The sequence below is a fragment of the Falco cherrug genome, chromosome 3 (assembly GCF_023634085.1).
Source record: "Falco cherrug isolate bFalChe1 chromosome 3, bFalChe1.pri, whole genome shotgun sequence".
Taxonomy (NCBI): Eukaryota; Metazoa; Chordata; class Aves; order Falconiformes; family Falconidae; genus Falco; species Falco cherrug.
Window position 1 is genome coordinate 104,096,553 of NC_073699.1, and position 16,221 is coordinate 104,112,773.

General features: G+C 38.1%; 1 protein-coding gene across 2 annotated transcripts; it reads right to left on the bottom strand.

Annotated features, from left to right (window-relative positions):
• Nucleotides 1-942: 942 nt before the first annotated feature.
• TRIP13 (thyroid hormone receptor interactor 13) lies at nucleotides 943-16,161 on the bottom strand. Of its 2 annotated transcripts, XM_055703550.1 has the most exons (14): nucleotides 16,020-16,161; nucleotides 15,703-15,805; nucleotides 14,021-14,186; nucleotides 13,673-13,802; nucleotides 12,159-12,214; nucleotides 9,517-9,607; nucleotides 7,966-8,038; nucleotides 6,922-6,985; nucleotides 6,583-6,669; nucleotides 5,675-5,781; nucleotides 4,498-4,651; nucleotides 4,203-4,315; nucleotides 2,953-3,022; nucleotides 943-2,407 (listed from the first exon to the last, which is right to left on the bottom strand). In XM_055703550.1, exons 2-14 carry the CDS (start codon nucleotides 15,792-15,794, stop codon nucleotides 2,312-2,314), a joined length of 1,299 nt encoding a protein of 432 aa, XP_055559525.1. In that variant the 5' UTR covers nucleotides 15,795-15,805; nucleotides 16,020-16,161; the 3' UTR covers nucleotides 943-2,311. The 2 variants fall into 2 exon arrangements, with proteins under 2 accessions (XP_055559525.1, XP_027664871.2); XM_027809070.2 differs by lacking the exons at nucleotides 15,703-15,805; nucleotides 16,020-16,161 and adding an exon at nucleotides 15,487-15,696.
• Between the last annotated feature and the right edge of the window lie 60 nt (nucleotides 16,162-16,221).

A 16,221-nucleotide genomic window follows, 5' to 3' on the forward strand; every position in this document is an offset into this window, starting at 1 on the left:
CTAGTTTAATTTATTTTTACTCTGATATAAAGGAACGTATCATCGAGAGAAGTAGCAGAAAATCCCTCCAAAACAAACACAACCTCTTTGAGAGCGATTATCTTAAAAGGTTTTAGAATTTAAAATTGTGTTGAACTAAAATTCCCCAAGAGAAAAACAATCAAAAAATGCAAGATGCCCATTCTATGCAGGGCAGTACTTTCCACACAATGGGAAAACAGGGAGAAATAAGCCTCCCTTGTGTTTTCTTTCTGGAATTACCAACTCAAATCAATCACACATCAGAATTAGTAAACTAGGATCTTAATAAAAGATTAAACTATTGTCAGCCATAGCACAAATTAATGTATTAGCAAAATGGCACATACTAAAAATGGTCTTTAAATTCCACCCAACTTTCAGAATGCCAGTGTGTCCTAGTTTGAGTAGAAATACTTGAGTAAAGGTAAACTACATCTCAGATCAAGGAATAAGGAGGGGAGTAGTAGTAAACTGCAAGAACAGCTGGTCTTCAGTTTTTATAACCTTGATATAATCAATACGTCTGCAAACAAGCAGTGCTAGTAAGGTCTGCTTTTGAAGCAGAGGGAAAGTATACACCCTTCGTAAAACACGAACACCGTGCAGTACGTGGAGCCCCCACAGTTCTTACAGAATCTCAAATACAGACCAGAAGGTAATTCCATGCTTTTGCATTAATTGGAAGTACACCAGTATCTATTAGATGGATCAAGGCAGGCACGTGTAATATACACCTGTATTGAACGAACACTCCTTTAAAGTCTCTACATCCTTTACTTCAAAAGCCACAAATCCACTGTGGATTAGAGGCCGTTTAGGATTTTGCCTTTCAGTAGTCGTCTTATAGCGAAGTTTCTTCCATGTACTAGTATTTCCAAAACAATGATTGTGAGAAAAATAGAGCACACAATTGCAAAGGACTGAATTTGGTACAATCTTCTCCCACCCCACCCCCCTTCTTTTTTTGGGGGTGGATAGGGAATAATATTTAATAAGTTATTTTCAAAAGCAATATAATAAACAGACACTTAGGCTTAACAGACATTCTCTTTACGTAAATACAGGTGCCATAATAAAAACTTACTAGCACTTGACAAGTTCTGTACAATTTTTTAATGCAGTTTATAGCATTCATTAATAAAAATAGCTTGTGACAAAAAATCTTTCATCTCATGACTGTATATTAAAACATTGGTTTAAAAGATACAGACAAGGAAGTAACAAAATGCACTATCATTGAAATACTTCCAATACCAACAGCTAGGAGGCATGCATTAACTGGGTATCACCAACTTAAATCTCACTGGTTTATGTTCATTTAAGAAAAAATAAACTTCTAATCTGGAAACTCCCCTAACATTTCATTCTTTTAGCTGACTGCAGATAAAAAATACTTGTAAATACAGAAGAAAAAGAAGAGTTGACAGTTTTGTAACAATTATTATATAGGATATATATTTATCATATAAAAGTTGACTCTGTTCCTTTAGGAACCAGATGCATACATTCCCTAGCTTTTGCAGTACAAAATATTTTTTCTCCCCAGATGATTTGCAAATTTTATGTCATGTTTGTAAAACAAAACGGAACTTCATGCACTTTAAAGAACCTTTCTTAATGCATCGTAGTTACTCTTCAGTGAGAAACCATGGTTGAGAAAACACGGTCCACTCTAGTTCACATCCTTGCAACAACAGAAAAAGCAGTATTACAAAATACAATTAAGTGAGGTCTTGATTTTAAACTTTTGAATCTGATGTAATAAAAAAAAAGTAATACTTGATATTAAATTTCCATATAAAGAGTTATCAGTATAAAAGGTCTGGGCCATTGCTGAGCACTTCAAGTCCTTCCCAGTTTCATGCTTGTTCTTTCAGAAGCAATAACAAATAGTGCATTTTATGGCACAAATATCAGATCCAAAGACTGAATTTCTATTGCTATTACAAATATAAAAGAAATCAGAAGTATAAAAACTGATGCATGAATAGAAAGTTAATGATTAAGAAATAAGGAACAGAAGGCTGTCCACTTTTTAACAACTGACTTCTAGTAAGAATTTTTTACAAATTCCTCTTATTGGCATTTGAAATAAAGCTTTTGAAAAATAGGCTGTAAAATTTCTGAATTGTTTATTAATGAATGTTTTGAAAAACTAGGTTAGGCATTCCAGGTTTTTTAAGGTGTTGACAATCCATTTTACAGACACACATAAGTTTGTACACAGTTTGTATGAAAAATATGTAATTTTCAGTATTAACAATACAGACAAATATAAAACAGTGGAGTATCACACACAGTCTGCAAGTTTCTTTCTTTCTTCAAATTGTTTGTCTACTGCAAGTGAAAGAGCTTGAAGAAATGTTGTCATTGTAACACTGGGGGACTGAAAATAAGACAACACTGCGTTAAGACACACTACAGCAATAGGCATACATAATTTTTACATACAAATCACAGTATATAAAAGAGAAATATTTGACTTCCATGTTACAAAATTTCCAAAATGCTACAAAACATGAAACTGCAGGTTTATTTTAAACAAGCTAGCATAGTAAAGTCATAGTTAAGCTATGGAAAATGAGTCAATCACTACTACTGTGGATTCACTTCAAAAGAGGTTTTTAACAAATTAATATTATAAATAAAGTGGCAGAGAGTTTTCTTTCAGCAAGAAATTATCACAGAACCAATATCAATGTTCTCTCACAATTAAAGTAGAATGCTGTTGGACAGGTCAGTCCCCCCGTCTTCTTCAATCTCATTTTACATTATGGGCAGCACAAAATTGTTTCAGTCTACAAAGCCACAGAAACATGCAATTTAGAGTAAAAAGATGGTTTAGGCCCAATCTTTTACTTCAGGCAGTGCCCAAATGTTTCCCACCTGTCTCAAAACCAAATCAAAATATAATGAATAGAATAAACTTACTTGAATATAAAGCGCATGTGCTAGGAAAGGAAGTTTTCTCAGGACCCGGCCACTAAGACCTTCACTTCTTCTACAGTAAAACAAAGATAAGTCCTGCTTAAATGCTAAATATCCACTCTTAAAAGACCACCTTTCCTTTTTCTGTTTCTCCCATAAGCTACTCTTAAAAACCCCTCAAATTACAATTCAGCAGGTCACTTGCAGCACCTTTAGCAGAAGCAGGAAGTGCACAACTTCAGCGTATGGGAGGCTATACAGCACAGAAAGGCAAGGGTACAGAAATGGTATTGTCACATTTGCCCGGCTACACTTACATCATGCCCTTCACATCACTGTGCCATATCTCATGAACTTGGGGGAATGTTTACACTGAAAGGGTATGGTACAGATACAATCTTCCATCCACTCTTGGAAGGACTTGAAAAATCCGTTTTGAAGGATGGACCTTAGAGCTATAGCTTATCTCCCTCTTCCCACCATCTACACAGAGCTTCCTTTACCTCACCAACTTGTTACGCCTTCCTACCTCCTCCAAGCACCCCTCCGTATGTAGAACCCTAACCTCTATGCCTGGAAAAACTCACTTTTACTCCGCTCTTCACTGGTCAAGACTGCATACTTCAGAAACAGAAGGAAAACATACTTTCCTGACTTTATGGATGTTATTTTATTTTGTTCCATAGGGACCAGCACTTTGGAAAAAAATATTATGTGAATATCATTTTTATTGTTTCAGGAATTGTTATGGTGTAGCGAAAGACTTATTTGCTCTATTAGCATACTCAGCAAATCATAATACTCTCCATTTACACTTCATTCGTTTCCCCTTTACCTCTGTCCACTTACATCTTGATGGTAAAACCTGATTTAGTAGATTGCAAGGCATTCCAAGATACTTCCTTAGCAGGAACTAAGGCCAATGCTATTCCCGCTAAACAGTGTTACAATTCACAATATCCACAGAAACCTAAAGCATCTCACTAATCCCACCAGCAATCTGTCAAGAGGACTTCAAAGGGCAGAGCTGAAACCAGAACCAGTACTAAGCCAAGCCAGACCTGAGACTAAGAAATGTTGGCAAGTCCTAATCACTTCCACTTTTTGTCCCCTGAAAGGTTCTGCACTAACCCTAATAGAAAAAAAATTGAGATGTTTTAGAACTCTAGCCATTTTGAAATTCTATTAATTTTATACATCATCCCACAACTCATTATATAAATATATATCCATATAAAATTTCAGAATCTTACCTTGAGATTTCTTTTAATACTAGGCTTAACCTTGACACATTATTTTCTACGAAGCCTATCATCTCTAGCTCTCTGAGTGTCAGGAGCTGCTGTCGAGGATATATTATTTGACACTAGAAAGAAGAGTGATACACTGTCGTATGAAAACCTTAAATATATTCAAAATTAAATTCTACAGTAAGAGTGGAAATACAGAAGTAATGAAATTTGTGTATTTTTGTTATTTAGGTAGTATGATTAAAACATGGAATTTATTAAAATAGGACATTTTACAGTCTTGCTTTCAAAACATTACCTTCATCAGTTCTTCCAAGCAAGAAAGATATATTCTAAATATTGCTGCAGTGGATGGAGGTCCAATGTATTGCTTTATGTCAGCCCTGTCTACAAAGGCCATGTCAATTTTCTCCGTAATATTTGAAGTAGTCAGAATAACGACATTGGGATACCTTCAAGATAAAAGTAGATTTTTAGGTCACATGTATAAAAATTATCTCTTTTTGTGACTGGCAATTTGATACCTCCCTCCTTCTGATTCAAGCCATTTCATGCAAAAAACAGTCATACCACTCCTGTCAGCCAGCAATTACAATAAATGACCTGAAGCTCTTGGCCAGTTATCACCGATCTATTTCAATGCATAGTCTCTTTCAGCTGTTTCTCAAGCGTCCATAGTTTGTCTAAACCTATTTTAGACATGATATACATTAACCATCTAGAACCCACTGGCACAGTTTCTGCCACCCAAAAAAAAAAATTATGAAAAGACAACTCATAAATGTGAACCTTTCATCTATATGTTTTTCATTTTAATTCAGTAGAAAGTATATAGTTTAACTGGCAATGTGACACATTCTAACCACAGCTGACATTAGAATGAGCTTAAAACAGATGTTAACGTCTCCTTGCTCTAAGAAATATTGAAAGAACATTCTTAACCATAGACATTTTTAGATGAAGCCTGTGAACTCTGACACAGGTGGCTTATGCCGCTTACCTTTAATGAGCCACAAGACAGGCCCAAATACTAGGGCACCTTTGTTTCTGTGAAGAGCCAAGTACACGCCAAAAGGGAAGTGGCAGAAATAGAACAAAAGATGGTATGCTGCACGGAATCCAGCACACCAAGCCATGTGTTGTGCAAGTCTGCTTTAGATTGACATCCAGAAGCTGTACATAATGAACAAATTCTTCATTGATCTTATTCTTGTCTCTGCAAGCAGATACCATGACCACCTGTCCTGTGTCCCTCCCTAGCTTTAAAGGAAGTATACCATCTGTAGATTTGATGGTTCACTCAGTTACATGCAAAATGTTCTGCTGGATTACTCCTATTTCTTTTCATGATTAGCACCATTAACAAAGAATAGTTCACTAACCAATTTGATTTAGTATTCCAAGTAGGAAATAAGAATTAGCAAGAATCCTGAAATTGCCAATTACCTTTTGCCGTTGGAATAATATGAGCTTACCTTTTAATCTGATCTATTTGTGTCAGTACAGCATTCACCACACGAATAGCATCTGAAGGCTCTGTGCCTGCCTTGAAGGCACTGCGGGCTGCCGTGAGGCTTTCCACCTAGAAAAAACCAAACCCACCAGTGAAAAACACAACAAAAAAATATCACCAAACACTAAAAAAAACCCCAACAAAAACATAAAAGACTGCACACTTGAAGTGCTGGTAACAAGCAAATAACCCAGACGATACAATTTCAGATCCTTGTGTCTGGTATCTGAAACTTCATCTTCAAAATCTTTTGCTAAGTAGGAATTTACAGAGACAGGGAGAGCAATGTCAAGGAAGCAAAGTATAGTGAGTGAAGTTCCTGTTTAGACAGCAGAATGGAGGCTGTTTTTCACTTTAATTAAATTTTGGGGGCTGGGAGAGGGACAGGACAAACACAACAGAATAATGAATACATTGAATTTAGAATGAGCTCTCCCATAGGACTCCAATATAACAAAGCTTAATAAAGCACATACTTAGTAAAGTTGCTTATGTATGCAAGTCTGAAGAGAAGTTAGACTATGAACGGAACCATAATAATGCTTTTTAGGGCTTTACAACATATGAGAGAGCATAATTAATTTGAAGTTTAAAGCAATACTCCACTTTTAAACACAGAGCAGCAAGGGAAGTTCTGCCAAGGAAGGTTTTGCTTCATTTTCAGCTGTAATTTGCCTGCTAAATCACACTGTGTTCCTCCCAAATCTGCAGCAGTCAAGATTAAAAGTCACTCTTCTGCATAAAGTTATGTAACATACAAAAGCATTAATATGCTTTTATTGTTCTTTACAAATGAGCATTACCACAGTTCCCTCCCATCACTTTAACTTTTGCTAAATTTTATGCACATTAGTGTTATCAGAATCATACCTCATCAATCAGTACAAATACAAGAGCATCCTTGTCATCAATTAACTCTTGAATCTTCTGGAACATCTTGGTTACAAGCTTGCCACTCTAGAAAGACACCATACGCATACGTTTAACTGTTGCCTTACCAAACAATTTTTCAAGCCTTACCATATTCAAAGACGGAAATACCTGGTTTTTTAAAGTAACTTTCTAATATAATTTCTATTTAGGTGCTCTCAAACACAATAATTATTCTGCGTAATCTTCAGTGCACACACTTATTTTATGAAACAAGCTCAACAGAAACTGCAACTTCTAAAAAACAAGCTCTACTTCATTAGCTACATCAATACATACCTCAGAAAACCATTTAGAGAAAAGGCTATGGCTGTTTATCTCAATTAACTGTCCATACCTATACCTAAAGTATGAAGGGAGAAAGAAGTATCAACTCTATGGTGAATAAAAGTTAGTGACATCATTAACTTCCATAAGTCTCATTCCCTCCATTTCAACCCTGGAATTCTGTGAATTAATACTTTAAATTACTTTTCAAAATATAATACCTGTTTTGAGTTTAAGTGTCATTTCCAGAAACATCTCACTAGAATTCTTTACATTAAATTGCTATCAGAATTCCTTCATTAGAACAGGTGCTATTTAAACATACTTTAAGTAAGTTACCTTGCTAATGGCCTCATTCTTCTGTTCATGTAAGATTTTGTTCAGTATCGCATGAACACATAAAACATGAAGCTTATTTACTTAGCTTTGCATGGATATCCTTAGGACAAAATATCTCAGCCACACATTATGTAATCTGTGGTTATCGTCAATTCAGCTTGGGCTAGAGTCAAGAGTACTCCAATATTTACACATTATTTATGTTTCACCTAGTATTTTATATAACATTCTTTTATATAAATTTATATAAAGTTGCTATGAAGTTTAAGGCTAACTCGTTACTTGTCTGAGATACAGACTGACCTCTGCAGACTGTGGCATCCAGACAATCCAAGTACAACACAAATGGGTTACAAAATCACTACCTACTAAAAATAGGCTTTCTCGAACATGAAGATACAAATAGCAAGCTCGATACTCTGTGATCCTTTGTCCTTTAATATTCATTGATATACAATGTGAGCACAAACAAATGACTATATTGCCACTGGAATTTGTTTTACATACCTGGGCACAAATAATTACATATTTTTAAAGGCATTAAAATATCCTAACCAGCTTCTCTATCAGATCAATTTTATTGCTAGCCAGGTGCACTATGAAAGAACTATGAACATTAGCACTTGGCATCTTTTACCTGAAGTCAAACACAAAATACTTTTGGGCTACTGAAAAAGAACAATGAACAAAGCAGACTAATTAAAAAAAAATTATCACCTGGATGACAGTCGAATTGTCAGCTTCTGAGCCAATGCTTTACAAAGAGAGGTCTTCCCAGTTCCAGGAGGGCCTGGTTTGAAATCAAATCCATACATTACATAGAATCTGCATCAGACTGTTAATGACATGTAACATCTTTTTAACTATATTTCATTACAGCACTAATTGTAGAATAAAAATACAGCAGACAATGATTGCAAATACCGGAGTATCTTGAGAATATATTTTGGGAATGTAGGACACTACAGTCTACAGCTGAGCTTTGAATTTATATAGTTTTCAATTATTAATACAGTGTAATAGTCTGCATGCAGGCATCATACAGTTAAAATACTCAACAGCCACAGAAGCTAAGTGTATCACCCTAGCTATGCTTAAACTTGTATCTTCCTGAAACATACTCTAACATGCAAAACAGAAACACATCATGCGCAGTTTGATCAGCTGTCCACTTTCCCAGAAACCTCTACCACAGGGCAACCCAGACCATGTCAGCAAGTATGCTCTGGGACAAATCTTTTGATCTGGCTTGACATCCTATGGGAAGGGCCTCACAGACTTTCTCCAGACAAGTACAAGCACAGTTAAACAGACTCTTCATAGTACAGGAGATGTGTAGCTAAACAACTACACTAAACAAACCGATAACGTCAACCACTTGACAGTAGTTTCATGCAGTCAATACTGCCATTACAGCATAAATATGTTTTGCATTGCAACAGTTGCAGATTTCCCAGTATTAAAATCTTCATGATCACAGTAAAGAGCTCATTGCTCAAATTAAATTTATCTATCATGAATATACTGTTAACAGTCTGAAATAAAGTTTTCCAAACAAAAATGTCCTGCAGCTTCTAAACTGAGTTATAACTGAGAGTTATAAAGTATAATAACAGTCATAACAAACATTTCCATTATGACCTTTTATTTTTGAATACTATTCTTGATGACAACAAAATTGTAGTTAATCAATAGCAAGCTGCAGTTTGCAAGAAAATGGATTCAGTTGATGTTAAACTCGTTTATGGAATAACCTCCACAGTAAGCTAGGACTGACTGAAGATTACGGCTTCACTGAAATAGTAATAACTAAATTCATGGGAGTATTGTCTTCGTGCTTGGCAATAGAACACGATGTTTATAACACAATTTACACAGTGATTTCACAGTTTCCTTTAAAGTTTTTTATAAAGCCATAATTAATTTTTTTAACACTGTGATAGAACTGTAAACTAAAATACGGCTCCTAACGTCCTCAGTATCTGCATTACTTTTGCACTTTGTACAAAAAAAGAGAAAGGATATCACTTAAAAATGAAAATAAAAAAACCCAGCTACTGTCACTGCATTGTACATTTCAGAATTTGAATTCCTGCAAAACATAACACATCTGAACATTGATTTGATTATGACGTTACATTTAATCTGAATCCGCTGCTTTTGGATCATCTAATTTCACTACATAGAAGTGCAATACAAGGTTTTCCAGAAGGAAAATATAAACAAATGGCCAATGAATCCACTTGGTTTAAGACAGATAATTTTTACCATGAAGCAAAATAACTCTGTTCCACGTTATCAGGTTGCTGTCAACATTTTTGTCAGAAAATAGTAGTGTTGTCATCACATAATCAAGTAACTAATTGAAGAGGAGAAAAAGAGACACACAAATTAGAGACATATCAGCAAATACAATTATAAACACCAGCAATCTCCTAATTATGTCTATTGTGTAGTCTTAACAAAACAAAAAAAACACGGGGGGGTGTGGTCATGTCTTTTAGTCATAGGCAAATTCTCTTTCTGCAAACATTGGAAATTAATTTCCTTCCTGCCCTCAGGAAAAAGAATAGCATGTACAGGGCACAACTGGAGTTCCAGAACTTTTACATTAACAGATTAAATGCTTAGAGGAAGTGAAATTATTTTCTTTTTCCCTCATCCTACTTATAGTATGCCTTTAAAACACAAACTGCCCAAGCATAGAAAGTCAAGATTCAAACTCCAGGTCCTGCTTAGAAGTTGTACACCTATATGTGTGTTCACTTTGTAGTCAACCCACCAAAGAAAGCATTTCCTGTCACATTTTAGTTCCTTTCTACTGAAGCACTTGTATCAGCCACTGTAAAGAACTTGCAGATTGGTTATCCTTCCAAATAAGGGAAACTGCACGTACTTCCCTGAGTGCTTGCTTCCAAAAACAATGCTACTTCATTTCAGACTCATCTAGAATTAGGAAGTACTCTTCAACAAAATCAGTATGAACCTCGGGTGTGAATCTATACTGATTTTTACCAATAATAACACCTGATACCGTATTATTTTCTGATGCTGTTACCTGTAATGTGCTTTGGATTCATATGTGTTCATATGACAATACAGTAGCATTCCTGCAGTATCTCATGGCCAAGACGGAGCAATTATGCAACAACAAAAACCCAGAACTTCATCCAGCATGTCTTTCATTGTCATTATATTGACACTGACTATACTATTTTGAAAATTCACAGCAACCATTTCAGTCTGTAGAACCCAACCATAACCAGCCAGTTCCATGGTTTAAAAAATTAACATTCTGCACAATTACTTTTACAGAAGTAATTCTATTCTTAGTCATTAGAAGCTACCACTTTTTTCTACCAGCATACACTTACAGTCAACAGCAATGAACTTGCTGTTATTTAGTACATCAGTAAGTCTAATTAGTCTTGTCTTTTCACAGATGATTTGGAAAGCAGTTCCACTAATTTAACATGGATGTGTTAATCGGTGTTTACCTTATAAATGAACAACTACCATCACTAGAACGTTTTGCTATACTATAGATGGTTATAAAGACTTAAGTGAGAATACTGTACCTAGGGTATTATAAACAAGATAATGAATTATTTATTTATGTCCAAAACCTTCAGGTAGAAGCATTTTTATTTTAACAAGCATAATAAACATCTTGGTGAGTGCTGTCACAAAAGCAACTAAATTGAATCACTTGTGGTGTTTTTACTAACGTCACAATTACTACATTTCAGATTACAGTTCTACAGCCTCTGGAAATTGTAATGTTTGATGAATGCACAGAAAGTTCAAACTAGAAAATGACCCCAAGCAACTGTTTTGTTTCTTCCAAATGTCTTACCAGCATTCAAGCGGGAGCACACTCACTCGAGTCAAATCATGCAATGTGCATTTGTACAGTTCTGGCTGATGTTACTGCTAAACCAATGAATTGTCTAGCTGCTGCCAGAAATACAGTTAAACCCCTGTTCTGTTCCGCCTAGCCTGCACCCACCACTTGTTACATGACCATCAGCTATGGTCACAGCGGACCAATTAACGGGACAAAAAGCAGGTGGAAATTAGCCCATCACACAGCAAGTTGAACACTTCCAGTGATTTCGTTTCCTCCATTAGTTTACTGCAAAGTAGCAAGAATGACAGTAGAAGGGAAGCACTGCAAGTCCAGCTGATAGCAACACACTTCCCTTTTAGCTATAGCAAGCCACCAAAATTGCCTTATCATCAAAAAAAACCCACACCAAAGAGAAAACAGATCTTTTGGAACCTTCAATGAAGAAATAGAGAATCAATTTCAAAGAATGCTGCACACTTTTCTAAGCCTCTTTGAAATTATTTTTTTCCACCAATTTTCTTCTCCCCTTCTAGAAAAACATGCAATTAGTGAGCCTTAAAACAAGGTGCAGTGTTTTAATAAAATGAATTTCTACCCCGTTCTACAGAACATTTATTGCTTTCTTCATGCAGGCAGATGAATATGTCTAAAGCAAAAGTGGAAATTGAGAATTTTTAAGCTGCTACCAAAGCAACGTCTCCAGCTGTTAAACTTCTGATTTCTGAAAAATAAGCCAATGCATATGAAGAAATTCTTTATGATTTGTGGCATGAGTATCACTGAACGCAGTTTCACAAGGAAACTCAGATTTTTTGCAAAGCTGACCTCACAGTAGCACATATTGACAAGTATCTCAGATACAGAATCTCAAAATATCAGGTCTGCCTTCTTTTGTTAAGCGTACATCAGAAAAGTATGTAAGTACCAAAAACTATATAGATTTTTGGAGCTGGTGATTTCCAAATAACTTCTCCACGGAATACAGCATACTTCAAACAGGCTACATTTCAATTCTTAGGTCTCCTCAAGCAATTTTAATACTCATTCATCTGCAACTTACGTGTGATTTTACTTCAGTGTCATATATAAGACTTTCCCAAAGGCCATGGAATTCAGCTGCAAAAGCAATATAACATATACCTGTTTAGGATAAATCAGTCTGGGAACTTTTAAGCAGCCCAAAACAGTTTTCAAATCAGTCTCAACTAAAATTAAGGATTAAGAACAAGATCTTTTCCTCCAGATGTTTTTCTTGTAATGCAAGCACTACTTTCTAACAGACAAATTCAGCAGTTTCACAACTCCTGTTTTCTCAAATAATTTTAAGGAGAAATTAATCTTCTTAATTTCTTAACACGAAAGGAAAAATAAAATCTTTTCCATCCTCAAGAGTGGATGGATCTACAGTTCCCCAAGATAGAGAGCTATGAAAAATTGGGGTGGGAGGAGGGTTCTAAGTCCAATTTTATCATTCAGGGGTTTTGGGGGTGTGTGGTTTGTTGGGGGGTTTTTTGGTTGGGTGGATGGGTTGGGTTGGTTTTTTTTAACATCAACATGTAGAGGATGAAAAAAAGCACATAGCTGAATAATGCATAAAACCCTAAAGTTGTGATATGGGTATCAATCAGTTCTGGCAGTTAGTTTCTAGCTTTCAGCAAAGAGAAGCAGGGAAGTCTCAATGATTATAAACCACAATAATATGGGAGTAACGTCAAAGTATCAGATTGGATTCTTCCTGAAGAGAAGCACAACATATAGTTAGGCTTTTCACAACATGGACAGAGCAAGAAATGTCTCAGAATCACTGTCTCTCACACCCTTACATTTCCTCCCACGCACAGAATACAACTTCCCCAAGCACAAGTTAGCTACAGAGATGACACGCTATTGCAAAGTAAAGCCTTATTCTTATTTTCAGAAAACACTCTAAGGACTCTAAATCTCTTTCTTTGATTGTTCCAAATGTAAAAGCTGCATTGTCTTGGGGGCCAGAAGCTAGATGCAGGCTCTGGAAAATGAATGCTTAAACTGATGAGTTTCTTGTGAGTCTCCAAATAAAAATCTGGAATGCAGCTTGTAAGGTTAAAAATTTGCACATTTCCGATTATGACTGTATGTTTTATTCCACACCACCAGTTATTTCTGTAATACTTGTGGATGTGTGGAAGTAAATAATGTGTTGTGGAATCACCTGTACAGTAGTTCAGTCAAAACCATAACAAACGAAGTCCAAATATATTGGTTTCATCACAAAGGACAAAGGTAAAACAGTATATACAAATGATACCTTTAACAGGTAACCCTATGAACACTTTTAGCCTTTCCAAGATTTTCTTTCATTGTAATTGCTCTAGACCAGGGGTCTTCAAACTTTTAAACAGGGGGCCGGCGTGCGGATAAAGTGGCAGGCAGTCATCTGCGGCTGGTTGGTTTCCCCCGCCAACCCCCGGCGGGGGCGGGGGGGTTCTGTAAATACCGGGGGCTGGATTGAGGACCCTGGGGGGCCGTATCTGGCCCGCAGGCCGTAGTTTGAGGACCACTGCTCCAGACGTTCCAGAAATATCACATGCATACCTGCTGGTAGCACCCAGTGGTTAGCTGCAATGATATCCTCATTCTCTTCTTCCAGGTTTTCAGAGCTTGGTCCTTCTTCATTCAGATGAAAAATATGAAGAGAAAGACTGCTTTTGCTCAAGTCAATAGGCTAGAATGGACACAAAAAGACTTTTAATACTTCATATTTCACATTCAAAGGCTAATTATGGGTTTAGGCCCAAAAACTTAGCCACCTTTTCCTGGTTATACCAGTCAGTCTAATAAAAGATACTACATCATCCTGTAGACCCTGTCTTGCTTTTGTCTTTAGGCTATCACTAATCCATAGGCATATGCACAGAGCTGTACATTCTTGACTGTGAATACCTGTCTGTCTTTCAGTTTCAGCTCCGTATCCACAATTGACACGGACTGCACATTGCTGCTAAGGAAACCATCATCAAACTCTGTCCACTTGTAATCGCCAAACACGATATTATGTCTGTTCAACAGCTTTAAGACACTCATTCTGATATCTTCTTTCTTGGCCGCACTAACAGGAAAGAAACAGCATTATTTATGGCATTGACATTTATAAGGAAGCATGAACTAATATCAGAGTGCTTTATTTCATACACTAAGCCTACATGGAAAACAGCTTCCATCTCACAAAGACAAGAAAAAAAAAAAACAACCTCCCCCAAATCCCCTAACCACTACCCAAAACCAGCCCATACAAAAAAACCCCAAACCTGCTCAACACTCCTGTAACATTCTGCAGGGAAAAAAACTTACCAAATTCAGTTTGTTTGCAAAAGGAACAAGTTTGACACCAGCTAAAGAATACCATTTGCTCCATCTGCAGTCATATCAGGGGACAAAAAATGACACAGCTAGATTTCAAGAATGGCAATGAGTTAAGCAATCTGACTGTGTTTCATCAGGAAAAAAACCAAACCACCTCATAGCCAAGTCACTAGACTGAATTTGTAACACTTAGTTTGGAAGCTCTGTTATGCTTTCACGTCCAAGGACAGCTGATAGCTCAGGCTGGGGACATGCTATAAGGAGAATTCTAGTAGAAGAGACAAAAACTATTGGAAAAGGAATACCATTCTAAGATTTCAGAAAGGCTTCAACTTATTTTTGCAATTTCAGTGATGCATTCCCAGTGCAAATTCCCAGTTCCTTAAACCTGACAAAAAGAGAGCAGTGGGTATTTTACACTTTGATTTTAGCAACACCTTGGACACAACCTCCCACAGTGGTGAGATAAGGACTGGATAAAGGTGGCTGGACTGTCCAGCTCAAAAGGTTGTGATTAAGAATACTAAGACCAAGGCAGACCTGGGAAGTCAGGTGGGGAAAGGTGGGGTGGTGCAGTCAATACCAGGACCAATACTGGTTTTACATCTTCAATTACAGCCTGTATAATGGGATGAAAAGCAACTGCATCAAGTCTATGGATCACACCAAAGCAGCAAGAGCTGCGAGTACACACTAGAGCCGGACTGCCATTCAGAGGGATCTCTGCAGGCTAGAGGTACAGTTTAACAGTAACCTCTTGAAGTTCAACAGAAGCGTGAAATCCTGTTTCTCCATCTACTGCCCAGACAACAGCACAGACCAGAGGCTGACTGGATGGAAAGCAGCATTGCAGGAAAGGACCCAGGGGTACTGGTGGACAAGCTGGCAATGAGTCAGCAGTGTGCCCCTGCTACAAATAAGGCAAACCTTATTTTAGGCTATGCTAGCAAGAGTGCAAATGTTTAGGGAAAGTGATTCTTTCTGTCTACTGGCTGTTTGTGAGACCGCATCTTAAGTACTGTGTGCAGTTTTCAGCGCTACTGTACAAGAGACAATACACCGGAGCAAGTACAGAATTCGGCCACCAACTTGACCATGAGGCTGGATCACAGGGCACGCAAGGAGCAGCTGAGATAAGCGGGTGTGTTCAGCCTTTGGAAGAGACACCCACGGGAGCATACAGAGCAGGCACACGTGCACCTACAAGAGCGCAAAAGGCAGAAGACACAAGTTGCAGCAAGTAGAGTTCTGATCAGAGAGACCTGCTTGATTTCTGATGAACTTCCACATGTATTTGAACGCTGTCACCCACGTTCGGGAGCGCTTGCTTCAAATCCCCGGCAGCTTCATCCATCCTTGGCACTCCTGGGGGGAAAGCGGCACCAAGGAGCAGCTCTGAGCCGCCGCCACGCAGCACGGCACAGCGCGGCCCGCCCGCCCGCCCGCCGCCAGGACCGGCCCGTCCTCCCCTCCCCGCCGCGATGGTGACGCCGGCCGCGGGACACGCCGCGAGCGCGGCCGCGCGCGGCCAGCCCGCCCCTCCCCCCGCGGCCCCCCCACAGCGAGGACGGGAAATCACCTGGCGCCGGCCGCGGTCCCTGGGTCGGAGGACGCCGGCCGGCCGGGGGAGCGCCTCTGCGCCCTCAGCGCCCCGGCTGCTGCGGCTCTAGCGCGCAGAGAGCAGAAAAGGGCCCGCTGGGGCCGGAGGAAACCCGCCGCGGCGGAACGGAGCTGCCGCCCGTTCGTAAAAGGCGGGCTGGCGGTGACGACGACCCCTGCCC

Coding starts and splice junctions, on each gene's coding strand:
- TRIP13 (XM_055703550.1), bottom strand. CDS start 15,794: ATGGATGAAGCTGCCGGGGATTTGAAGCAAGCGCTCCCGAACGTGGGT. Junction 8,039..9,516: donor CAGAGTTATTTTGCTTCATG/GTAAAAATTATC, acceptor ATTTCAAACCAG/GCCCTCCTGGAACTGGGAAG. Junction 6,986..7,965: donor ACAATTCGACTGTCATCCAG/GTGATAATTTTT, acceptor TTCATACTTTAG/GTATAGGTATGGACAGTTAA.